This window comes from Haliotis rubra, unplaced genomic scaffold (genome assembly GCF_003918875.1).
Source record: "Haliotis rubra isolate DU_JTF1 unplaced genomic scaffold, ASM391887v1 Scf217, whole genome shotgun sequence".
Lineage (NCBI taxonomy): Eukaryota > Metazoa > Mollusca > Gastropoda > Lepetellida > Haliotidae > Haliotis > Haliotis rubra.
In genome coordinates, this window is record NW_025766192.1 from 273721 (window position 1) to 299922 (window position 26202).

Below are 26202 nucleotides of genomic sequence, written 5' to 3' on the forward strand. Positions count from 1 at the left end.
CTACTACCACCACTCACCACCACCACCACCCACCACTACTCACTCACCACCACTACCACCACTCACCACTACCCACCACCACTACCAACACCACTCACTCACCCCACCACTACCACTACCACCACCTCACTACTACCACCACCACACCACCACCACCACCACCCACTCACTACCCACACTACTCACTCACCACCACTTCACCACCACCACCACCACCTACTCACTACCACCACCACCACCACCACCACCACCACCTACCACTACTCACTACTACCACTACTACCTTCACACTACCAATTACCCACTACCTACTACTACTACTACCACCACTACTACCACTCACCACCACTACTACTACTAATTACTACCACTACTACCACTACACCACCACCACCACTACTACTACTACCACTACTTAATTACCACCACCACCCAATTACTACTACTACTACCACTACTACCACCACCACCACTCCACTACCACTCACTACTACCACTACTCACTACCACCACCACTCACCACTCACTACCACTCACTACTACTACTACCACCACCACTACTACTCCACTACCACCACCTACTACTACTACCACTCATCACACTACCACCACTACACCACTCTACTACTACTACCACTACTACTACCACTCACTACCACCACTACCACTACCACTACTACTACTACCACTACCACTCACCAATACTACCACCACCACCACCCACCATTACCACCACACTACCTACTACTACTACACTATTACTACTACTACTACCACCACTACCACCACTCAGTAGTACCACCACCACCACAACTACAACCACCACTCACTACCAATACCACCACTACTACCACCACCACTACCACCACTATCACTACTACTACCACTACCACACCACCACTACCACCACCAATCTACCACCACCAACCACCACCACCACCACCACCACTACCACCACCACCACCACTACTACTACTACCATACCACCACCACCACCACCACCACCACCACTACCACCACCACCACCACCACTCCACTCACTACCACCACCACCTACCACCACTACCACCACTCACCACCACCACCACCACTCCACCACTACCACTCACCACCACCACTACCACTACTACCACCACTCACTACTACACTACCACCACCACACTACTACTACTCACTACCACCACTACCACTACTACTACTACAACCACTACCACCACCACCACCTACTACTACTACTACTACTACCACTACTACCACCACCACCTATTACTACTACTACTACCACCACTACCACCACTGCTACTGCTACTGCTACTGCTACTACTACTACAATCATTACTACTACTGCTACTACTACTACTACTACCACCACCAGTACGACTACTACTACTACCACTACTACTACCACAACCGCTACTACTACTACTACCACCACTACCACCACCACCACTGGTACCACTACCACCACTGCCACCGATACCACCACTCGCCACCACCACCACCACCACTACAGCACTACTACTACTACCACCTACCACACCACTACTACTACCACTGATACTCCACTACTACTACTACTACTACCACCACTACTACCACTACTACTACCACTACTACTACCACCATCACTACTACTACCACTACTACCACCACCACCTACTACTACTGATACTGATACTACTACTGCTACCACTACCACTACTACTACCACTAGCACTACTACTACCACTACTACGACAACTACCACTACTACTACTACTGATACTGATACTACTACTGATACTACTACCACTACTACCACCACTAGTACTACTACTACTACTACTGATACTACTACTGATACTACTACCAATACTACCACCACTAGTACTACTACTACTACTACTACTGATACTGATACTACTACTGATACTACTACCACTACTACCACCACTAGTACTACTACTACTACTACTACTACTACTACTACCACTACTACCACCACTAGTACTACTACTTCTACTGATACTGATACTACTACCACTACTACCACCACTAGTACTACTACTACTGATACTACTACCACTACTACCACCACTAGTACTACTACTACTACTATCTGTTCTCCCGCTTGAGCGCTCATCTGATAGTGAACTAATGACAAAATGTTAATATGAATATATTTGCAAATACTGAACAAAGGGACGGCCTGTGGAATGGATGTCCTGAATCAGAATTAATACAGTATTAATACACCATAAGCCGCTTAGTGTATTGACTAACCGACCCACGCTCTCACCAAACCTAGCTCCTACCTACTTACTCAAACACAAACTCAGTGACTCACTCACGCACACATCTACCAACCCAACTCACTCACTCACTCTCTCAGTACCACATTCCCACCCACCCAGACCCCACTCACTCACACTCACCCACCTTCCCAACCACCTGCCTGCGTCTCTCACTCACTCATTCACTCACTCACTCATTCACTCACTATTTTTCAGCACCTGACGAGGAGCACGAGACGCGAGTAGCCATGAAACGTCACGAGCGGTTCACGTGCGTGCGTTTTATACCGTGGGTGAAGAACACCACTCGAGAAAAGTATAATCTCACCACTGAAAGCCACGTGCGTCTCATCAAAAAAAGTGGGTAGGTACACATATATATCTTTGTATCGACAAGCTCATCAAATAAACATTAGAAAAGTAACATAACATTGTTTTCGGTTTACAGTATCTCGCTATAACATCTCCAGTGTTGAACAGTGCCATGAGCAACCACTTGGTGATTGGACATAGGGCGCTATACAGATGGACTTATTATTATGAAAAGGTGGTTTAAACAGTTTATAATATGATATTTAGTCACAAATTTATTAAATATGTGGGTAACATAAACGGGAAGATGTGTGTATATCATAGACTAAATGTGTGTCTTTGTTATCAGAGAGTAAAGACCGCCTCCGTGGTGTAGTGGTTAGAGCGTCCGCCCGGAGAGCGGAAGGTCGCGGGTTCGATCCCCGACAGCGTCATACCAAAAGACGTTAAACTATGGTACTTGTTGGTCCCTGCCTGGCGCTCGGCATTAATGGGTACAACAAGGACTGGTCGGCTCGGAGTCAGTATAATGTGTCTGAGTGGGGTAATCATGCTTCACTGCGGCATGGTATCTCAGTGAGCTAGCACTATAAAATCAGTCTGGGCTAGTACAAGCAGCCGCACATACACATACACACGCATGCACGTCGTCATATGAGCGAAATATTCTCCAGCACCACGTTAAACCCAATTTCACCTCACCTCAGAGAGTAAAGCTGTTCAACACTGGAGATGTTATAGCGAGATACTGAAAATCGAAAACAATGCTATGTTAATTCTCTAATTTCAAAAGTTTATTGAGCATTTTTAAAGTTGTTTAAACAGGTAGCGTGATGGTGGGGTAACCAAGTTATTAAAGTGTTCGCTCTTCACAACGAAAGTCCGGTTCGATTCCACACGGGGGCAATGTGAAAAGGGAACTCTGCGAGATAGTTCGAATGTTGCTGAAAGCTATGTAAAACCAAACTCACTAACTTTAAAAGGACTACATGATGTTAGAAATATTAGTTTAAAGTGCCACCTGGGTTGATTTTATCACATGGCTTATGCAGTTGTTTGTACTTTGTACCATTATATACAGGTGTTGGTCTCTCCTCGGTAATGTCAACAACCCCAATGGCCAGCGTCTCAGCTGCTGTAGTCGGGTACGTATTGATCGGTTTGGCGTATTTACCAAACGTATCAGATTCGGATTTGAGTGCCGCAGTGTACGTAATGTTGTGTGGTATATTGTACGTATCGTACAAGTCAGTGGTGGGCGTATCCTGCGTATCAATGCTATTATAATGGTGTAATTCGTGTATGAATACTGCAGCGTACGTTATGTTATGTGGAACGTTGTATGTATCGTACGAGTCAGTGGTGGACGTATCCTGCGTATCATGATGGTGTAATTCGTGTATGAATGCTGCAACGTACGTAATGATATGTGGAACATTGTACGTATGGTACGAGTCAGTGGTAGAGGTATCCTGCGTATCATGATGGTGTAATTCGTGTATGAATGCTGCAGCGTACATAATGTTATGTGGAATATTGTACGTATGGTACGAGTCAGTGGCGGACGTATCCTGCGTATCAATGCTATCATGATGGTGTAATTCGTGTATGAATGCTGCAGCGTACATAATGTTATGTGGAATATTGTACGTATGGTACGAGTCAGTGGCGGACGTATCCTGCATATCATGGTGGTGTAATTCGTGTATGAATGCTGCAGCGTACATAATGTTATGTGGAATATTGTACGTATGGTTCGAGTCAGTGGTGGACGTATCCTGCGTATCATGATGGTGTAATTCGTGTATGAATGCTGCAGCGTACGTAATGTTATGTGGAATATTGTACGTATGGTTCGAGTCAGTGGTGGACGTATCCTGCGTATCATGATGGTGTAATTCGTGTATGAATGCTGCAGCGTACATAATGTTGTGTGGAATATTGTACGTATGGTACGAGTCAGTGGCGGACGTATCCTGCGTATCAATGCTATCATGATGGTGTAATTCGTGTATGAATGCTGCAGCGTACATAATGTTATGTGGAATATTGTACGCATGGTACGAGTCAGTGGCGGACGTATCCTGCGTATCAATGCTATCATAATGGTGTCATTCGTGTATGAATGCTGCAGCGTACATAATTTTATATGGAATATTGTCCGCATGGTACGAGTCAGTGGCGGACGTATCCTGCGTATCAATGCTATCATGTAGGTGTAATTCGTGTATGAATGCTGCAGCGTACGTAATGTTATGTGGAATATTGTACGTATTGTACGAGTCAGTGGTGGACGTATCCTGCGTATCATGATGGTATAATTCGTGTATGAATGCTGCAACGTACGTAATGTTATGTGGAATATTGTACGTATCGTACGAGTCAGTGGTGGACGTATCCTGCGTATCATGGTGGTGTAATTCGTGTATGAATGCTGCAGCGTACATAATGTTATGTGGAATATTGTACGTGCTGCAGTGAACGTGACAGTATGTGGTATATTGTACGTATCGTACGAATATATATATATACACAGAACCATTTAAAAGTGGTCAAATGTAACACGTTAAATTTGGGATTACACTTTCCCAGTAAAGTACAGATTCCAGTATTGTTTATCAAACCCTCAGTCTCAGTGTAAGGCTCCTAATCGCCAGCTTGCGCTCGGCATTAATGGGTACAACAAGGACTGGTCGGCTCGGAGTCAGTATAATGTGTCTGAGTGGGGTATTCATGCTTCACTGCGGCGTGGTATCTCAGTGGGCTAGGACTATAAAACCAGCTTCAGTCTGGGCTAGTACAAGCAGCCGCACATACACATACACACGCATGCACGTCGTCGTATGAGCGAAATATTCTCAAGCACGACGTTAAACCCAATTTCACCTCACTTCACCTAATCGCCAGCACACAAAGTCAGCTGACTGGTGGAATGGCTGAGTGGGTTAGATAGCTGACTTTGGTGACTCTGAGAGTGAGGGTTGGGCTTGGGACTCCCAAATGCAACCCCAAATATAACATGTGTTACAAGTGTATGATCGTGGCCGATTGTGTATTGATTGTTTCTAGAACCTACTTTTTAAACAAAAAAATCCAGAAACAAATGTGTGTACAAAATTGTCCTTAGTTCTCACATGGATAGTTTTATCCTCAGGGTGCGTGTGTCCATGAACTGTCTCACGCCTTTGGTGTCTTTCACGACCACGTCAGCCCTGACCGAGGCGGCTTCATCAGAGTCAACTGGAAAAACATTGCCCTAAGTAGGTGACGGAAGAGATTTTCAGTTCATTGGTACTTGCATTATCTTGCGCCCCTCTTACAATGTGTTTGATCGAACCCTGAGCTCATTCACGGGGCGAAAGAGTAGTCAAGTCACTCACGTGTTAGCCCTTCTCGCCGGAGATGACTCGGACATGAGTGAAATTGTTTTCCTCAAATGTTCGAATCCTTTTTTCTGGTGTCCCCCAACCGTGATAGTGCTGAATGCGGAGTTAATCCACACCAACTCACTCATTCACTGCAATAATCGCGAATGCCATTTCATCCTCTCCAGAAAGGTATAACGGTTTGGTTATTGTTTTACGCCGCGCTCAGGGACTGACTGAGTTTGGTTTTACGCCGCTTTTAAAAATATTCCAACAACATCACGGCGGGGGACACCAGAAATGGGCTTCACACATTGTACCCATGTGGGGATTCGAACCCGGGTCTTCGGCGTGACGAGCCAACGCTTTAACCACTAGGCTACCCCGCCGCCCCCCGCGCTCAGGGAGTATCCCAATATTTGACGGCTGTCTGTATCAGATGTTTCGAATAGCTAGAAGTCTCTTGGATTATCGTTAACGTATTGCGTTACCCGAAATTCGAGGCAAGCAGAGTTCTGCTATTCGACATAAGGTCTGATATATATTACATGGCACTGTATATAGTACGGTGAATCAATATACTTTCTCATTTGTGGGACAAAACAACATCGACTTATCAGAAAAGTAGACTGCTAGGTTTGTCTTAAGGTATCTCCGGTGGCGGGGTAGCCTAGTGGTTAAAGCGTTCGCTCGTCACGCCGAAGACCTGGGTTCGATTCCCCACATGGGTACAATGTGTGAAGTCCAGTTCTGGTGTACCCCGCCGTGATATTGCTGGAATATTGCTAAAAACGGCGTAAAACCATACTCACTCACTCACTCACTATCTGCGTGTCTGCGTGCTATCAGAGTTCGAGTCAACGAGGTTCACCAATATTTGGCCCATCTTGGATACACTCCTGCACCTAAGCCTCCCTTGAGGACGTGTCGGGAAACGCTTTTGAATATAGACGCCGTTCTACATACTGAATGAGAACAATTCACCAGGAAGTGTTCTCTTCTCACAAATGTAGTTTAAGGAGAACACTGCTTCAGTCGACTAAGGCGCTGTTGGGCATGCATGACAGAAACACTGATCTGACTTTATGTTTTGTTTCAGCTAACTGGTTTATCTTCATGGAGGAGTACAGAGAGACAACTATGTCCTTCCGGTATGACCTCAGCAGCATCATGCACTATGGTGTCAACGTAAGTATGTGGGCGGAAATCAGCACCCGACTGTGTGCAGGCTGTAATCTGTACCCGACTGTGTCTAGGCCGTATTCTGTACCCGACTGTGTAAAGTCAGTGCTTTGCATCCCACTCCATCTAGGCCGTATTCTGTATCCGACTCCATATTTTGGACGTATTCTGTATCCGACTCCATATTGGCCGTATTCTGTATTCGACTGTGTTTACGTCGTATTCTGTACCCGACTGTGTAAAGTCAGTGCTTTGCATCCCATTCCATCTAGGCCGTATTCTGTATCCGCCTCCATATTGGCTGTATTCTGTATCCGCCTCCATATTGGCCGTATTCTGTATCCGACTCCATAGTGGGCCTTATTCTGTATCCGACTCCAAATTGGCCGTATTCTGTATCCGACTCCATATTGGCCGTATTCTGTTTCCGACTCCATATTGGCCGTATTCTATATCCAAATCAATATTGGCCGTATTCTGTATCTGACTCCATATTGGCCGTATTCTGTATCCAACTCCATATTCTGTATCCAGCTTGGCGATATTTTGTAGCTGACTGTATCTTAGTGGTGTGCTGTACCCAAATGCTTCTAGGCTGTAGTCTGTACACGAGAGTATATTGGCGGTATTCTGTACACGAGAGTATATTGGCGGTATTCTGTTCCAAACTGTATTCATCCAGGCAGTATATTGTATCTGACTAGCTGATATTCTGTACCCGAATGTAAGTATCTGGGCATTATACATGCAGATATCTGTCGCTACCCAATACGAGGACTTCACGTATCAGCCGTTTCTGTAAATCAAATGTGGGACAAGTGAAGCACGGCCCAACATCAGCTAAATTCAAGTCTTTTTAATAACATGTTATTTGTCAGTGTTTCCGTTCTCCGGTTTATACCTGAAAATCACCGGTAAAATTTGTTGGGGACCGGTAAATTTAAACCCAGCCGGACACTGTGTCCGGTAAATAGTCATGTATTAAAATAAAAACATCATGGGTAAGCAAAATGAGTCTTGGCTGTGCTTTCATGGTCGCAAAAATTATTATGTTTCGGAAATACCCAGACTAAAAATAACTGTAAAGTGAGTACTTACAGTATGGCAATAGGATACGACCGGCAAATTTCATTCATGACCGGTAAAATTTTAGGTCGCCTGACACAGTGTCCGATAAATAATTAAGTCAGCGGAAACACTGATTTGTGGATACAATATTGCTCTTAGGCGAATATTATCGCCTTGTTTTAAGATTGGTGATTTCCCCTTTGAAGTCTACGCGTAGTTATAACGCTTTTATGTTTATGTTTTTTTCTTTATTGCGATGTGCTGGTTTCCAGGGGTTCAAGCAGGGTCCGTGGCCCTCCATGACAGTGCTGTTCCACGACCTGGCCAATCTGGACGGCATGCGGGGTAACGTGTTCTACACCTGGCACGAGATAGCTTTCACCAACCAGTGTAAAGGTACGTATCTATCCCGTCCTGTATAACTGGGTGGCCGGTTAGCAAAGTGTTCAAACTAGGTCAAGAAGCAGTGTCAAGGTACATACCTACACCATCTTGTATAAGTGGGTGTCCGGTTAACACAGTGTTCAAACTAGGCCGGGAACCAGTGTCAAGGTACATACCTACACCGTCTTGTATTAGTGGGTGTCCGGTTTACACAGTGTTCAAAATAGGCCGGGAACCAGTGTCAAGGTACATACCTACACCGTCCTGTATAACTAGGTGTCCGGTTAACACAGTGTCCAAACTTGGTCTTGGTATTGCTGGAATTGTGCTGGAACGGCCTAAAGATAAACTCACTCCTCCACCTAACTTTGTCTTTCAGCCCGGATGTGCCCCGACTTCTCCATTGAATGTATCAATGATGGCTTTGTGTCCTACGTGGAGGGGGCGTGTCGATGTATGTGTCCCCCTGGGCTCGACCCCAAGACTGGCTGCAGGACAGTCATCAAGACAGGTATGTCGTCCACGTCGGTGCATTTAGCGTGTACACTACGTGGAGTGAGTTAGATGTTAACGTTGCAACAGGTGTGGTGAGGTGAAATTGGGTTTAACATCGTGCTTGAGAATATTTAGCTCATATGGCGACGTGCATGTGTGTGTATGTGTATGTGCGGCTGCTTGTACTAGCCCAGACTGAAGCTGGTTTTATAGTGCTAGCCCACTGAGATACCATACCGCAGTGAAGCATGAATACCCAACTCAGACACATAATACTGACTCCGAGCCGACCAGTCCTTGTTGTACCCATTAATGCCGAGCGCCAGGCAGGGACCAACAAGTACCATAGTTTAACGTCTTTTGGTATGACGCGGTCGGGGATCGAACCCGCGACCTTCCGCTCTCCGGGCGGACGCCCTAACCACTACACCACGGAGGCGGTCTACATGGAAAAGCCTGAAATTTGAATATTTCACCCTAAAAAGGCCCTACATTTGTTTTAGCCTTAAGGCCCTATGTCAGTGATTTGACCTGAAAAGGTAGTATATTTAGCGAAACTTGTCATGAAGTGAGAAAAATACCTTGTAGTGACAGTTTTAATCAATCCGGTGGTGGGGTAGCCTAGTGGTTAAAGCGTCCGCTCGTCACGCGGAAGACCCGGGTTCGATTCCCCCACATGGGTACAGTGTGTGAAGCGCATTTCTGGTGTCACCCACCGTGATATTGCTAGAATATTGCTAAAAAGCGGCGTAAAACGACTAAGCCACTCCCACCGCCCCAGAAAAAACGAAATACCATCAATACAACAGATACCGGTAGCCAATTTGACACGAATCAGTTAGAAAGATGAAAACAGCAAAGTGACTGCTTTCGTGAACACTGTTGCTTCATTGATTATCTCCCCTTTGTTTCAGTGGACTCGGTTCCCGATTTTCCGGCTGGAGCCTATGGCGTTCTGGGTACTTCCGCCGGATGTCCGTCGAATATGTTCTTGAATCGAACCTATCAACCAACAGTGCGGATGTCAAGCCTTGGCGACAGTTTCCATTTAGGGGGAAACCTGACGAACCTGGTGTTTTGTTTGCATTATTCAACATCCGACAAGACGCCCTGGGGGACTGGGAGATACGCTACTTTAGCCGCAGACACCGGGGCCTGCCCGACCGGTACGTACTCTGGACTGATAATCTGTATCTCGGCAACGAGATAATGTTATTATCTCTTGAATCTCCCTATACCCTGTATAAATTAAAGAATTGGTGATTGATGTGATTTTCCTAGCAGGCGTTAGATCTGGTCTTCAGCAAAACTCATGTATGCAGGAAAATGGGTACCCGGTGGAAAAAAGTCATATGGCTATAACCTTCTAGCGCCTAACAGGCAGCTTGGGTTATCCGGGGTAATAATGGCCTTGATTGTTAGCGCTATGAGCATACCTAGTGTGGAGTTTGGCGCTATATAAATGGACACATTATTATTATTATTATTATTATTATTATGGCGTTGAGGTAATTGCTGTGTGCTCAGTATGTCATCCACTAGATAATATGATTGGGAACATGTGAATATATAGCTGGAATATTGTCGAATCACAAACAAAAAAGTTCCCAGACACATGTGTTGCAAAAACGGTGGCATATTTAAAACCAGGGTTCCTAAGTACGAGGGGAGGGGTTCTATTCTTTTAGTCATATGTTAGTAACTGAATATACACACAAACATTGTTGTCATGCATTTTGTGTTATTGAATGTTTTATACAGCAGGTGGATGTCACTCTCACTCACTCACACATGTACACGTGTCAACTACCTTCTTCTGAATACCTCCAGCTGCCAACTTTACCAATCTAGTTCCAGGAACATCAGCATCCTGTTATTCTTATTGTTACGGACACGTAAAGATCCGAGTTAGAATTGGTCTTCAGTAACCCATGCTTGTCGTAAGAGGCGACTAACGGGATCGGGTGGTCAGGCTCGCTGACTTGGTTGACACATGTCATCGGTTCCCAATTGGGCAGATCGATGCTCATGCTGTTGATCACTGGATTGTCTGGTCCAGACTCGATTATCCAGTCATCATATCCAAAATGCCTAGATCGATGCTTATGACAAATGGATCGGGGGAATAGCTGGAATATTGCCGAGTCCGGCGTTAAACAACAAACAAACAAAGGTTTGCAGGACGAACAAATGGATCGGGGGATCAGAATCGGCGAATTGGTTGATGGCGTGTCATCAAACCTGAACTTGGCGAATCGTTGTCCACTATCAATCATTGGATTAACAGCCCGCTGCATTAAAACTGCAATATTGCGAAGTTAAGCAATAAACATTTATCTGTTCCTCGTTGCTACCGCGCGGGTCGTCAGAATTTGACCACAGTTCCTTCTCTTTGTGCAGGTTTTTCGATGAAAAACGCGACAACCTCCACCTTCATCCTGAGGCTCTGTTACCGTGACGACGGGTTCTCGGAGGATGTCATTTACCTTCCCAACGACACGCCTTTCATTCTTTTTCCGATCTCAAAGAAGGTGCCGTGTCAAAGCGTAAACGGTGAGTACACCTTCATTAGTTTCTGGTGACACAATACACAGACATATGATGTTTGACAAAAGTATGTTTAATGTGGCAAACGCTTCATATATCAAAAAGAGAGAAAATATTTGTAATTATCCTATTATAAAACAAATAAATACAAAATAGATCCTCGTTTTTTCAAAAGCAAACATTATAGGAATTAGAAACAAAAAACCTATTTACAGTATGTGGTCCTGTGGTGTTAAGGTAGAGGCAGTAGTAAATGAAAACAGATATACAACCAGAAACATGAAACATTACATACAAATGCAAATATTTTTGACTGAGCGATGTTAGTCAAATGTCCATTAGCTTGTAAAGTGTACAGATGTTGTAAAGTCTAAACAACAAAGATATACTCATGCCAATAATGGTTGTCACCCCCTTCAATTATTTTAATTGGGGTGGGGGGTTGGGGTGGGGAGGGTTGTGACAACCATTATTGGCATGAGTATATAAATTGCTGTTTAATACAAAAGGGCAATACTGAAAACACCAATTCAAATTAAATACACAGCTTACAATAGAAACAGGCGATTCACTGAGTTAAATTAACGAATGTGGAGAATATTGTCGCTTTTCCTTGTGAGCCCGAAGAGCGTTGGAATCTTGCAGGAATTCGATGTTATAGGAAATAAATACGACACACATCAGGTCGTAAGATGCCCCAAATCTGTCATACAGCTACTATATATATGTACAGACCGCCTCCGTGGTGTAGTGGTTAGAGCGTCCGCCCGGAGAGCGGGTTCGATCCCTGGCCGCATCATACCAAAAGACGTTAAAATATGGTTCTTGTTGGTCCCTGCCTGGCGCTCGGCATTAATGGGTACAACAAGGACTGGTCGTTATAATGTGTCTGAGTGGGATATTCATGCTTAACTGCGGCATGGTATCTCAATCAGCTAGCACTATAAAACCGGCTTAATTTTGGGCTAGTACAAGCAGCCACCCACACGCATGGGTGTCGTCATATAAGCGAAATATTCTTAAGAATGACCTCACCTATGAAATATATCCAGCCATCTGTCTGTCCCATCCCAAAACTTCTCGAACGATCAATGTGTTCTGGGCCAACAGCCAAGGGAGGTAGCTCTTCTTGTTATAATTTGGCCAACTACAGTTCTCGATATTTTACGTGCGTTTCAGTACTTTGCTGTCACTGACAATCACTTTAATTGAGCTGCCAACAATCTCTACTGCCAATTACCACTCTTTCCAGGCATGATGAGTACGCTTGAAAGTGTACGGATATCTACGAACGACAGAGTCGCGAAACTCGAGTCGAACATCCCCTTCGAGATAACCAGCTACGGTGATCTGACGATGTGGTTCTGTTACTACTCGAAGTACGACAGAGGTAGGTCAGTTTCACCAGCACCAATATTCCAGCAATATCACGGCTAGGTGTATTCAACACCGCTTTGAACGGTATTTCCGTTATATCAACTTAATATGACAAGGCTAGAACCACAGAGAAGCGGATCCTGGCACGGTCAAGTTACGCAACTGGTCCACTTGGCCTCGGTTGACTCATTGCCTCCAGAATTTAGAATTTACTTTGAAGTTTACTGAAGAAAAAAGTATAGATGAAATGAGAAATGTTCGTTTAGATTGCAAACCTTTCATCGACAAATGATGTAACTTTCAGATTGCGGGGACGTTATAGAGCTGTCACGTGACAATCCTTCTGTAGTGGTTACCTCCCCTGGCTATCCGTCTCCATATCGCCCGTCGCTGGACTGTTACTGGCTTATCAAGGTAGGCTAAACAAGGAACTATGATTTGTTTCTTTCACACAGCATCGAAAGCGTGTCCAAGAGAGTGAGTGAGTTTAGTTTTACGCCGCCTTTAGCAATATTCCAGCAATATCACGGCGGGGGACACCAGAAATGGAAAGGTCGGAATGGATCTAGTGGTCTGGCTGGTGACTCGTACCTTGACGGCGTGGATCGGTGCTCACAATATCGACCACTGTCTGTACCAGACAAAGCAACAGACCACCGTCAAAGCTGGAATACTGCTGAGTGTGGCGTCAAACAACAATCAAATACCCAACCTTGGTGTGTGGCAACAGCGGTGATGTCGCCTCCCGTTTCTGCAAGGGCTTATCTTGTGCATGCCTGTCTTCAACATTCAAGTTACCGGTGAAGATCTCGGTTAGAATATTGATTTTCAGTAACCCATGCTTGTCATAAGAGGCTACCTATGAAGGTCCGGGTTAGAATATTGATCTTCAGTAACCCATGCTTGTCGTAAGAGGCGACTAACGGGATCGGGTGGTCAGGCACGCTGACTTGGTTGACACATGTCATCGGTTCCCAATTGGGCAGATCGATGCTCATGCTGTTGATCACTGGATTGTCTGGTTCAGACTCGATTATTTACAGACCGCCGCCATATAGCTGGAATATTGCTGAGTGTGGCGTAAAACTAAACTCACTCACTCACTCAACATTCAAGTTGTACCCCAAAAGCCTTTCAACTAAAAACATTTCTTTCAATTTCAAATGTGGGATTTACTTGACTATCCTAATCTAGATTATGTTAGCATGTATTGTGTTGGAATCTACTAAACTGTCCATTTAGATTTCATATTAAATAAATGTATCACCACATATTTACATTTACAGGTACGTGTTGTTGAGTCGAAGTATTTTCAATTTGAAACTTCAATTTCGTTCATTTACATAGCTGAAATTATTTCAACCGTTCCTTTTTGAACATTTTGTTCCGTTCGCCAGGCTCCTCTTGGAGCAACGATGCTCATCAACTTTGAAGACTTCGACGTGGGGGTTAAGACAGACAACTGTGAGGGGGACTCGTTCATTATCCGCTACATCTACCCCGGTCAGCACGCCCCTACGTAAGTAAACCCTCTCCAGAGTTATCAATAGTGGACGCATACTAAAATGTGGACATCGCAATTGAGTCTGGCTTTTCGCCGCTTTAAGCAATATTCCAGCAATACGTTTCACTCTACTTTTATGCAAAATATATACCAGCTATATGGCGGCGTTCTGTAAATAATCGAGTCTAAGCAATTCGATGACATGTGTCAACTTAGTGAGGATGTCTGACCACCCGATCCCGTCGGTCAAATCTTACAAAAACATTGGTTGCTGAAGACCAATTCTAAGCCGAATCTTCACCGCTGTAGACATAGTGTTTGCTTTTTATAGTTTACATATCTTGGGAATAGAACGCAGGAGTTTCAGCGAACACGTCCAACAGTGGGCTTCCCCGTCGCATTAATTCGCTGCGCTCGCCTTCCTTTCGTTCAAGACTGATTGGAAATAAACTTGAGAAAATAAGGACATTGTGATTTGACAAGGTCTTTTCAGTTTGACTCTCTCACTTGGTATTTTGATGCAGCTTTAGGTAAACAGAGGACAAGCATGACACATCACAATATGCTCTAACGCTTAGTTCATTTTTACCGTGACCCGTGAAGATCCGGGGTAGAATAGGTCTTCAGCAACCCATGCTTGCCACAAAAGGCGACTATGCTTGTCGTAAAAGGCGACTAACGGGATCGGGTGGTCAGGCTCGCTGACTTGGTTGATACATGTCATCGTATCCCAATTGGGCAGATCGATGCTCATGCTGTTGATCACTGGATTGTCTGGTCCAGACTCGATTATTTACAGACCGCTGCCATATAGCTGGAATATTGCTGAGTGTGGCGTAAAACTAAACTCACTCACTCATTTTTACCGAAAAGGCAGAATATGATAAATACTACTCCCGAGGAGCACGAAAGTCCGATCTACTTTAGACCATATTCAACATTGTTCGAGCACCTGTAATTGGCGATGTAAGATCATAACAGTGATGCTCATAAACAACCAGCAGATTATGTTCCAATCTTAGGCTTTAATGGGCATATGACATTACTCGATCATCACGAAATGTCTGGAGTTCGACTGGTTATTACCAATCCCTCCCCATGTTTGTCAGACTGGGCTGATGCGTGTCATCGTACCTCGAGAAAGTAGGAGGATGATCACAATATCAATCACTGGTTTGTCAAGTGTTATCAGTTGGAAACCACAGTGAATTAGCTGGAACTGAATATACGTATTTAAACGACCGAGCGACCGAACGAACGAACGAACGAACGAACGACCGAACAAGAGAATGAATCGTGTCCGTGATTTTGTTCTTGAAGGAGATGCGGTCAAGGCCTGGACCAGAGTTTCCGGACACTGAACAACACTGTGACCTTCCAGCTTAACACTGACCTCACTGGCCATTACAGAGGGTTCAAGGCTAAAGTTGACGTCATCCTCCGTAAGTACTGCCAGTAATAAATTTTGTAGATACGATATATCGTAACGTTACGAAAGCTTTGTGGACCGGGATCCATGCGAAACGTGGGCATTAAGGATTGTCCTACGCCTGTGAGTCGTTTAAGGTAACAGTCACTTCAATAAATGGGACCCTGTTCCAGCACGACCTCACCGCTACGGCGATTGTACACCTATGGTAAATCATGTGATTCCCCACAGACGTAGAGGCATGGTCGCTCCTTGGGATGAAGCCTTGGGTACGGTTGTACAAAACCTTAGCGCTAAGACTACCTTAAGTCTATGTTTTGGTATGTGAGTTAGGTCACCTTAGCGCTAAGAACGTTTTATCCAACGGCACCCAGGGCCTCCTATCACAAAGGACAAAGGTGATCGTAAGTCACTAAGGTAACCTTAGTGCAATGTTAAAGAATGGGAGAAAAGGTTAACCTTAGTAAAGGCTGCATAGTGAAAGAAGCCCCACAACTATAATGTGCTGTACCTTGTGTGTTCACTACACTGTATTGTGGGTTACAGCGGAGAGCCACTGCTACAATACGGAGGACAACGGCCGGAGCTATCGGGGTAGGGTCAACGTGACCCGAGACTTTCAGCCATGCCTGCCGTGGGACAGGGTCACCGGATGTCCGCACCATATGTTCAGTTCCGGGTAAGTCGAGGTCACTCGTGGACTGTGGTCAGTGATAAGGCTATTGTGTCCTCCACACTAGTGCTGATCCGATTAATTGAAATAATCGAAGATTGGTCGCAGTGACTAAACGACTAAGGAATCGATCATGTTTTCTCATAATCGAACACAAACAATTCTGGAACACTTGTTTTCATTAACAATATTTTTCACAAGGTTGGTTTTGTCTGTTACATTTCATAAGCACTACAAGCTCGTTTCAACTCATGATTGAATTTATCTTAAAGACTCCAAGAAATTTATGTTCCTAACATACTAGTCATCCTTTAAAGATGTGAAATTTTGCCAAAAAACCCCAAAAGAACTACATGCTTTTTTCCTTATTCTTATGTGCATTAAGAAATTTCATTAATGACGCTAACCAATTCTTTCCATGATTGATCGGTTGTAATGAACCAATCATCAATTATAAGATTTTAACCAATTCCCAACAGTACTACTCCACACAATGTCACACCCCAACGGAACGTTACGCCATAATAACTATACAGTGGAACACCAGCCGTTATGTCCTACAGCTACCGCTGTGACAACTGTTGTTGGAACAAACAACCGCTCCAGTTACCGCTTCGTCACAGATAAGCCGCTGCTGTTACTGCATTGTAATTAGGGGAACTATCCAGGGGAAGCAACTATTGCGATAGCGATAGTCTGCTGTTGCGACCAACTATTGCAATAGGTATTTGTCCTTGAATTGTCTCATTTGAAGTCATTTCCCAATTGAATGTATAGTTTATGTGAAATAAAAACAAGTTGAAGTAGTTTCAGGCTCTTTTAATTACTGACAAGAAACTTGAAACCCACATCCAGGGCTGTTATTCACAAATGCAAACTCCGAATCGCAACCTGTGTTTGCCGCCATGTTTGTTTAAGAGGTATCAGGAGCGGATAACTCTAAATCAAAGTGAACGAATCTGGTACTTCCTGTATTTTCTGCTGAGCATTTATCAACGGAAGTCAATAACTAAACTATCGATAGTTACACATACTGTCAATGCATCGATAGGTTTTCGTTTCTACCATCGATTAATTGCTATCGGAGACTCAACAATTGCAATCCATCGATAGTTCTAGGCATCGTTACAGCCCTAATTGTCATTCAGCTACTGCTACTTTCATTGTCGAAACAGTGTGTACATTAATTCAACGAATTCAAGCCAAAGTACTGTTTACTAATGGGGAAATCGCACGTCATGTTGGGTTATATTTAAAATAAAATAAACGAGTATTGGCAGTGTCATGTGGGGGTTAGACGTACTGGCCCCCTTGCTGCTCCATCACGCGGCTAATTGATTAAAACTTCACAGGAATTTCCTGACCATCAGATACTTCTGCAAACAAAGTGTGCTGCTTTTATGTCCATTTGTACTCATATCGCTTTGAACACAACTCTTCGCAACAGAACGTTTCCGTTCACATGGACGGGATTTCTTGTAATTGCATTAAAAGATACTGAAATGTTAATTTGAATGTCATCTGTTTGATGTATTTGTCTATGGGGGGTCAGGCGTGCCTTCTGAAAGGTCAAACAGATATGAATCTTGCGAAGCACTTAAATTTGTCGTTTAATCTCGTTTTCATAGAGACTTTGACGCAGTGCTGGAGGAAAACTACTGCCGTAACCCTGACAACAGCTTCCGACCCTGGTGCTATACGAAGATCTACGAAGGGCAATGCGACCGGAACTACTGCGACGCCTGTGGCCTTGGTAAATAATTCTGAAAATAGTTCCACCTCTGTGTGCCGATTAGCTGCCCCTGCTTTACCTTTGGAGCCTAAATCTTAACTACCTCTTAATAAGAATTCATCCATTCTTTGACTGGAAATATCCCGTCGGTTTTCACAGACTGTGAACGTGTTTTTCTTTGAATAAGTTGACTAATGCTGAATCTGTAAATATAAGTTAATCAGCCTGACTCATCCATTCCGGAATCGGTATTCGCATTTAGTGGTGCCCTTAATTTTAGCCGGAAGGTGGGGCGCTGCTCAACACGATCCTAGACACCTTAAGACGATCCAACACGATCCGCTAAAACAGACGGATGTGCATTTTGGGGTGTATTCGCACTTCTCGGGAGATAATGCCAAGACGTTACACATACACTTTGTGACGTCTCTTACTGAAAGCAATGAATTTGTGTGTTAAAATAAACAAAGTTCATATTTTAATGTTATTCATTCACTGTTCATTCAGAAAAAAAGTATGACAACTTCCCTGACTGTGACAAGCTGAAGAATCAGGGTCTGTGTGACGGAGATCCGAACATCGCAGCTGCCCGCTGTGCCAAGACCTGCAACGTTCAACTGCCTGTCAAAGACAGTAAGGGGCCAACTAGTGCGCGTGGGCGTTAACGTGTGCGTGGGAGTAGGCGGGGGCGTGGAAGTTGGCGTGGGTGTTTGCTCAGGCTTGTAATCGTTGGGAGGATGGATAGGGTATAGGTATTTGTATTGGCACCTCTCTTTGTAAGTGTTATTTGACTTCAGGGATACAGCCACAATGCGGAATAGAATATACGTGAAAAACAGTCACACACAGACACGTACGCACGCACGCACATATCAGGGAGGGTTCAGGGGGTTCGACACCCCCCCCAACCCCCAACCCCCCTCTCTCTCTCTCTTTGAAAATGACTTAAGATCTTTTTTGCGTTGGCGGAGCCAATCGGGGGTTCAGTGGGTTCGAACCCCCTGAACCCCCTCCTTTCAAAATTCCTGGATCCGCCCATGCATATCAACATGTCTCAGCCTCTGAGAATATGTCACAACTGTGATAAACTAGTCAGATCATACTCGGGTCGTAAGAGGCGACTAACATGATCTGGTGGTCACTGGTCAGGCTCGCTGAGCTGACATGGTTGACATATGTCATCGTAACCCAATTGCGTACATTAATGCTTATGCCCTTAAGTATTAGATGTTCTGTTCCAGATTTGATTATTTAGAGACCGCCGCCATATAGCTGGAATAAACAGCGACAAAATAACAAACAAAGTAAGCCCGACAGCCACAGAAGGAACGTCTGTTTTGAACAGTGGCAAATATTATTAGGCCTATAGTTAATTTTCACTTAATGTATCAGTGTATATGATTTTCCTCTTCTAGTGCCGTCCAGCTGTAGTCGACCCCCTCCCTCTGCTGACGGCCTGCTCTCGTTTGAGAAGAACTGGTACAACATCGGAGCAACAGTACTCGCAAAGTGCCCGTATGGACCGGATGCTGTAACGAGGCGTTGCCATAGCGACGGATCATGGTCACCCGCCAACTACGTGTGTGGAGGTAGCGTACCCAAGAGCGTTATCTGAACATATGTTTTTTCAATATCGAATATTATCAGTACAATTAAAAATGGTCGATTGGAAAAGAAAGTAATTCAATGATATTATGTCTGTCAGTTTGCCCCAGCGGCTGGAGCGCCTTCAGGACTTCCTGCTACAAGTTCTTCAGTAATCGTGTGACACAGACAAGAGCCACGGACATCTGCACCATCCACAACGCCCACCTCGCTTGGGCCGACGACATGCAAGAGCTCGAGTTTATTGTTTCATTAAGGTATTGTGATCTAATGTCACTACATATCGTTATTGTGTCGTCACTTTCAACTTCTGTAACTCGTCATGTATAAAAAGATGCAACTTTATTGCCCTGGAAATATACCGACACTGTTGTCTGAATTCAGCACTCTGCATTCTCGAACTACGGATGCCACGACTTGTTTCCAATGTTCTGTGTTAATGTTTGTGTAGATCTCTGACGACCAAGGTGTCACTCATCCCCACCTGAAATTCAAAATTTCTAAAATTCGTTATTTCCTCCTCCTCATACAAATAAATATACAAAAGATTGCTTTTTGATTAAGAGAACTATTACACAATCTTTGTTAAAGATCAAACATGGCACGATGTATATTTTGCCAATGAAACAGTGAAACTCGGTCCAAGTCCTAAGGACTAATGGATGTACATCAACTTTTGTTCGGGACAAACGGAGTTGACACAAGACCATTTTGCTGATACCATCAAAGACAAATTCTCTTAAAAACAATGAGATAAGCATCTTCAAATTAAAGATTTTGTTATTAAGTGAGTACACGGTTTTTCTAATCGTTCAGCAATATCAGCCGGTTACAGAGGTAAGACAGCTTTTCTTTTTGTGTCCGTTAGGACGACCTTTAGCGCTATGTGTGCTAAAGGTGCTGTCAGGCCTCGATTTGGGGAATTAGCTATAGGGGAGCAAGCCTTGAAACCTTGAAACAAGAAAGGAGCCAGAGCTATGAGATCCAGGGTTTATTCAAGCAAGTGTCCTTGCATGACATTCAATATACATCAGTTCATACATAATAATGACATACAATAATAGAAATAATAATCAATGATATCCTAATACAGTTTATATCTAAGTCCGGTAATATAAGCCATGTGTGGTACAACAGGGTATGTACGGTAACTGCTTACAGAAACATAATACAAATAATACAACATTTTCTTGAGTAACTACGGTACTGATAAATAACATAACCTGACGGATAAATTAATCATCAACAACAATTGCAAAGAACAAGTACTGAGTGGAGCGCCCAACAGTTTAATTACAGCATGTAGTGCCTAGTCCATTAACTGTTGTGCGGATTTATGACTATTACGTTATGTTGCGCCTAATGCGTTAACTACGGTAGCGATTTATGACAATTACGGTATGTAGTGCCTATTGCGTTAACTACGGTAGGAATTTATGACTATTAGGTATGTTGCGCTTAGTGTATTGACTACGGTAGGAATTTACTAATATTACGGTATGTCGCGCTTAATGCATTAGCTACGGTAACGATTTATGACTTGTGTAAGTAATTTCCGTTATCAACAAACATGCCTTGAGCAAATACGGTAAACGGCGCGAAGTGCTCAGAATTGACATATACCATTTAACTCCGGTATTGACTGTACGCATTCTAACTGTAATGTTAACATATATTTTCTCAATACAATAATTTCGGTAGATACGGTAAGTGGAACTAGAGAGTGATATAAATATGTGTAACTACGGGGACAGACGATATAGTTTTAGCTAGAGTACTACTACTTTGTCCCATCCTGAATTATTTGGGTGACTACGGTAAATGTATTTCAACGGCGATGTTGCTATTGGCAACGTGTAATATCGACATATACGGAGTTAAGCCATGACCTAGAATATATGTAATGCTGTAGTGCTACATTTTTTGTGCTTTACAAAACAAGACAGTAACTTAGTTAAATGAATATGTAATAATGTACCAGGACGGCGCTGTTGTTATTGGCTACGCGAATTTCTTAAATTACGGAGCTAAACCAATACGGAACGAAGACTGTAATTGCAAACTACACGGATTTGAATGTATATTTTCTGGTAATATGAAGAGTAGACAATACCATTTTCTACTGATTACGGTAATGTGATTCGCGTATAAACTGTTCTGTACGGTATACAACTGCACGCGGAACGGAACGTTTAATACATCATTATTCAAATTCTTATAGTGTTGGTGAAATATCAAAACACAAATGTTGGCTGTTATACCTATCATGTGAGCGCGTATCTGAGGTAAATCTACACGAATATCATTTGATCGGCGGACTATAGTAAAATACATAAACTTCGTCTTTGCTGGAATTGATTGTATAAACTCGGAACTGTTTTGTGACTAAGCTACTAGAATCTAGACTACTGAACGAGAATCTAACCTGCATATACAGAACTAACACGCAAATGAATAAAACAAGACAAAAGACTGGGAATACACTCATGTGTGTCGAAACATAGAAAAGAACTATTCGTTTGTACATGAAAACATAAACTTGAGGAGCCCACGACGCAATGTGCATAAATAGATATCCCTGGGTAGTGCCTAATAATTAATCGGTTATCTAGAGCTAGCATTTGCAATGACAAAGTGCTTCAATGTTGTAGGAATGTTTCTAACCTAACTCTAACATTTTCTAGACGATAATTACAAAGAAATAACAAGTTAAACAAGAATAAGTTTAAATGTTTCTTACCTTGAAACAAGAAAGGAGCCAGAGCTATGAGATCCAGGGTTTATTCAAGCAAGTGTGCCTGAGATGGAAGAACCCAGGATTTTATACCCCACAGCTCTGCTCGTTTGTCATTATCAAGTTTCTATAAAGTTGAAGTTTCCATATGCGTTATCTACCCTATGCTGACAAAGTATACTACACGAGGTTGGTGGTAAGAAGATGATTACCTAACAAGGTTTGATTTTCTTTGTGGTGTAGCCACGGTCAGCTTGCGCCAGCTGCTTAACAAAATATCTGTCAGCGCCTGACCATGGCATTTACGACAGGACAAAGAGGATGGCATGATGGTAATCTCGATCTTGTTCATCAAAAGTTGATTTTCGATTACGACTTAGTTGGTGGTAGACATGCTCCTGCTGGGATGGGACTACTTATCTGTGCTTTGACCAAGGGATGTACCCGAGAAGAAAGGCCGGAGCCGACACAGCTCGCTAGCTTCATCTTTGATTAATTAGTTTAAGGTTGGCGTGGGCGTTTGCTAATTGCCTACTACTGCGCTTGATACGCGGGGCTATAAACAAGACACACTATGCACTGCAACTTGAACGTATACGAATTTTCTTTGTTATGAATAATTTGTGAAAATATAAAATGTATGAAGAAATATATGCACTGTAACAATACCCCTATGCGTCGTGGAGCTTTTGTCCTCAAAAGCTTTTACAAAAATAGGAAAGGGTTACAAATACCAAGATGTACAATGAGAATCAAAGAGGTGCGCATGATAGCGTTTGACAAACGTATACACAATGATCAAAACAAGCAAAAATAGGATGGACATAGGGGTGGTATATTTAAAAACAATTATGGTACAAGAATTGAAATACAATTATTTGACCTGAAATACAAATACACATGGGAGTAGAAGAAATCAGGGACAATTTAAAAAAGATGGACAAGTCAAAAAGGAACCTGAAAAAGGGTGAAAAGATACATAGTATATACTTGAGACAGGTTGAATGATGAGGGAGTTTTTAGCGTTCCCTAACAATTTGCCCTTTAAAAGACCTTTAAAAGACCATGCCAGTCGGTTCCAAAACTTGAAAATACCCATGGTGGACAAGTAAAATATATGCGGTAAACGGTTGCTGAAAGAGTTTGCGTAATTTGCGGGAAGTGAGATAGGAGACCGAGATTGATTTGGGGATGTTGAGTGAACGGTGGGTCAGTTTATTGGTGACATGGAAATCAGGCCAGTGGAGTGTGAGAGTGGGAAAGAAATATCCTGAGAGTTGAAGGTCTTCTATGACAGAAGGAGGTTGGATGCGCCAGTAGGAAGGACACAGTGTGAGTGGAAAAAATGGAATAGTCACACATTCAGGACCAGTAGTGAGTTCTAGGAATAGACAGTTGTTAGGTCGAGAATACTGTGTGTAAAAGACAAAGATGAGAAGTGCTGTCAGGAGGACAGTCAGGATCCCTAACAGAATGGAGACATGGTAGTCAGTTAAAGTAGTGATTACAAGATCAGAGGGATTAATGGTAGTAGATGTGTAGGCATCGTAGTTAAAGTTTGGAAGTAAAGCAGATTTGACAGGAGCAGCGTGGGACATTAAAACAAATGCTGCCGAGAGAGTGCGTAGTTTGAAGAACATCCAAATGACCAAACAGATAGAGAGGAGCGATATACTGGTGCTGATGAGGACAATAATGGTGTTTGTGTCGGGCCATGAGCTAGGGACAGCAATCTGACCATCTAGGAGGGGGTTCCGCTAGATTCTGGAAGATGGTCTGATCATTTTTTGGCCCGCTCAGCAATTCGTCTGAGACTTAAATGGGTATTCTTATCTTGAGCAAGTATTTTGGAAATTTTGTGGGAATAGATATGAAAATCCGGAATTTGAATTTGGATGGCCTTCTTGAAATTAGTGTCACCTGCAATGGTAGCAAGGGTTGAAGGATCAAAGAAATGCTGTAGGAGAGCAAGGTTCACAGGGTGCAAACGTGTCAGCTTTTCAGATGTGTTGTGACAGGTGCCAAAGGCTGCAGGATAATAGAGTGTTTCCGTGGAAAGCGTACAAGAACAGGGAGTGCCAAGAACACAGAAGGTACAGCCAGGTACCATACGACGATGACCTGGGCATGTTAGCGAGAGAAAGGGTATTTGGTAGACCAGAATATGGGAAGAATCAACGGGAATAAGTTGAGATGGTTGTGGCTGGGTTATGTATCTAAAATTGCACATGGATTTGATATCACTTCTTCTATCTTGGAAGAGAGCAATTTCACACGATGGATTGTTCGAAGCTTGAAGGGGAAGGCGAAAGGGACAGTGAAGAAGTGACCGACCTGTGCAAGATGATAGCTGAGAAGTATCAAGTGTAGCATAGTGCTGAGAATCAAATGAGATAGCAAAATATGATGGGAGATCCAGAAGCTGAGTAGAGTGAGAGGATGTTTGATTGACAGGTACAGGGAGTGAAAGAATTTTGTAGAGATGAAAAGGCTTGCTGATAGAAGAAATGGGAAATTTGATGGACACATAGATGTTTAGTTTGGTTCTAGCATATAAGAATTGGGCATGTGCATAATAAAAAGACGGATCAGTTTGTAGAAGGTGGAATCCTCTGTACTTTTCAGATAGGAGACGCGATAGATGATGGATTGTTTGTTTTAAGACTTCAGGAGAAAGAAGGAGTGGTGACAGACGACCTTGAACTAAATCTAAAATGCCTGATTTTAGTTGATCCAATTGATGCTCAATATCATAAGCATGTCGTATTTGTTCAGTTAGGAGAGTAGAAAGTAAAACAAACGTTGCTTGGAGAGATTTGGTATTTCTGTTAATGGTTTGTGTAACATATTGCATGGTGTCATGGTTGGCTTTGATACCTTGCAATGCATTTGTGAACCGTTTGTCAATGAGTTGCATGAAAGAAGAGAGGTGTTGGGAGTGCTGTCGAAGTGTATTGATAACATTCATTTCATGTTTTGTGAGTGTGTTAATGTGCTGTGCAAGGATGTTGACATCGCCTGTAGTGGCGGTGCCAAACAGAGTCTTAGAAAAGGCCCCAACAAAGCTTAAAAGTGCCCGTTTGGACCTGGAAGGAGATTTCAGTTTTGATTCTGGAATCAACTGTTTGATCTGTGTACGCGTTGTGTTGAGGTGTGAGATACATTTGGTTTGCAGAGAAAGAAGGTGTGTTTGAATTTGTTGGATGAGAAGGCATGTAGCATTTGAAGTGGGGCATGTTGACAAGGAAGGGATGGTTGGGTTAGATGGTAGCCTAATCTCATATGTGTGAAGCCAGTATTCGGTTGCAAAATGGACAGGGGTTGATGGCTTAAACAGTACCCCATAATTTAGTCGCTGGATCGGTTTTTCAGCCAGGGCAGGATTCACAAATAGCAGCAGTAACGATAGGATAGTGGCTCCCCATGATGGACCTACGACAAAAAGAAACCAAGGGACAAGTCAGATGGGATGACCATAATGCAGGAAAGTTGTGGCCGCAACATTTCACAGCGTAGCACTAT

The 26202-nt window shown here is 43.4% G+C and overlaps 2 protein-coding genes across 5 annotated transcripts in view; one reads left to right on the top strand and one right to left on the bottom strand.

Annotated features, from left to right (window-relative positions):
* The window catches only part of LOC124277034, a 56928-nt gene that overhangs the window by 12400 nt on the left and 18326 nt on the right, over positions 1–26202 (top strand). For all 4 annotated transcript variants that reach the window (XM_046712685.1, XM_046712686.1, XM_046712684.1 and 1 more), the window contains exons 5-21: positions 2490–2637; positions 3667–3730; positions 5740–5845; positions 7050–7138; positions 8473–8596; positions 8964–9095; positions 9994–10245; positions 11480–11632; positions 12879–13016; positions 13308–13417; positions 14401–14522; positions 15828–15949; positions 16483–16615; positions 18238–18362; positions 18849–18974; positions 19757–19930; positions 20047–20203. In XM_046712685.1, coding sequence (XP_046568641.1) covers positions 2490–2637; positions 3667–3730; positions 5740–5845; positions 7050–7138; positions 8473–8596; positions 8964–9095; positions 9994–10245; positions 11480–11632; positions 12879–13016; positions 13308–13417; positions 14401–14522; positions 15828–15949; positions 16483–16615; positions 18238–18362; positions 18849–18974; positions 19757–19930; positions 20047–20203 — 2275 coding nt within the window. The remainder of the gene's footprint in view (positions 1–2489; positions 2638–3666; positions 3731–5739; positions 5846–7049; positions 7139–8472; positions 8597–8963; positions 9096–9993; positions 10246–11479; positions 11633–12878; positions 13017–13307; positions 13418–14400; positions 14523–15827; positions 15950–16482; positions 16616–18237; positions 18363–18848; positions 18975–19756; positions 19931–20046; positions 20204–26202) is intronic.
* On the bottom strand, positions 8004–26200 carry LOC124277035. The gene is made up of 2 exons (XM_046712688.1): positions 24601–26200; positions 8004–8330 (listed from the first exon to the last, which is right to left on the bottom strand). Exons 1-2 carry the CDS (start codon positions 25646–25648, stop codon positions 8314–8316), a joined length of 1065 nt encoding a protein of 354 aa, XP_046568644.1. The 5' UTR covers positions 25649–26200; the 3' UTR covers positions 8004–8313.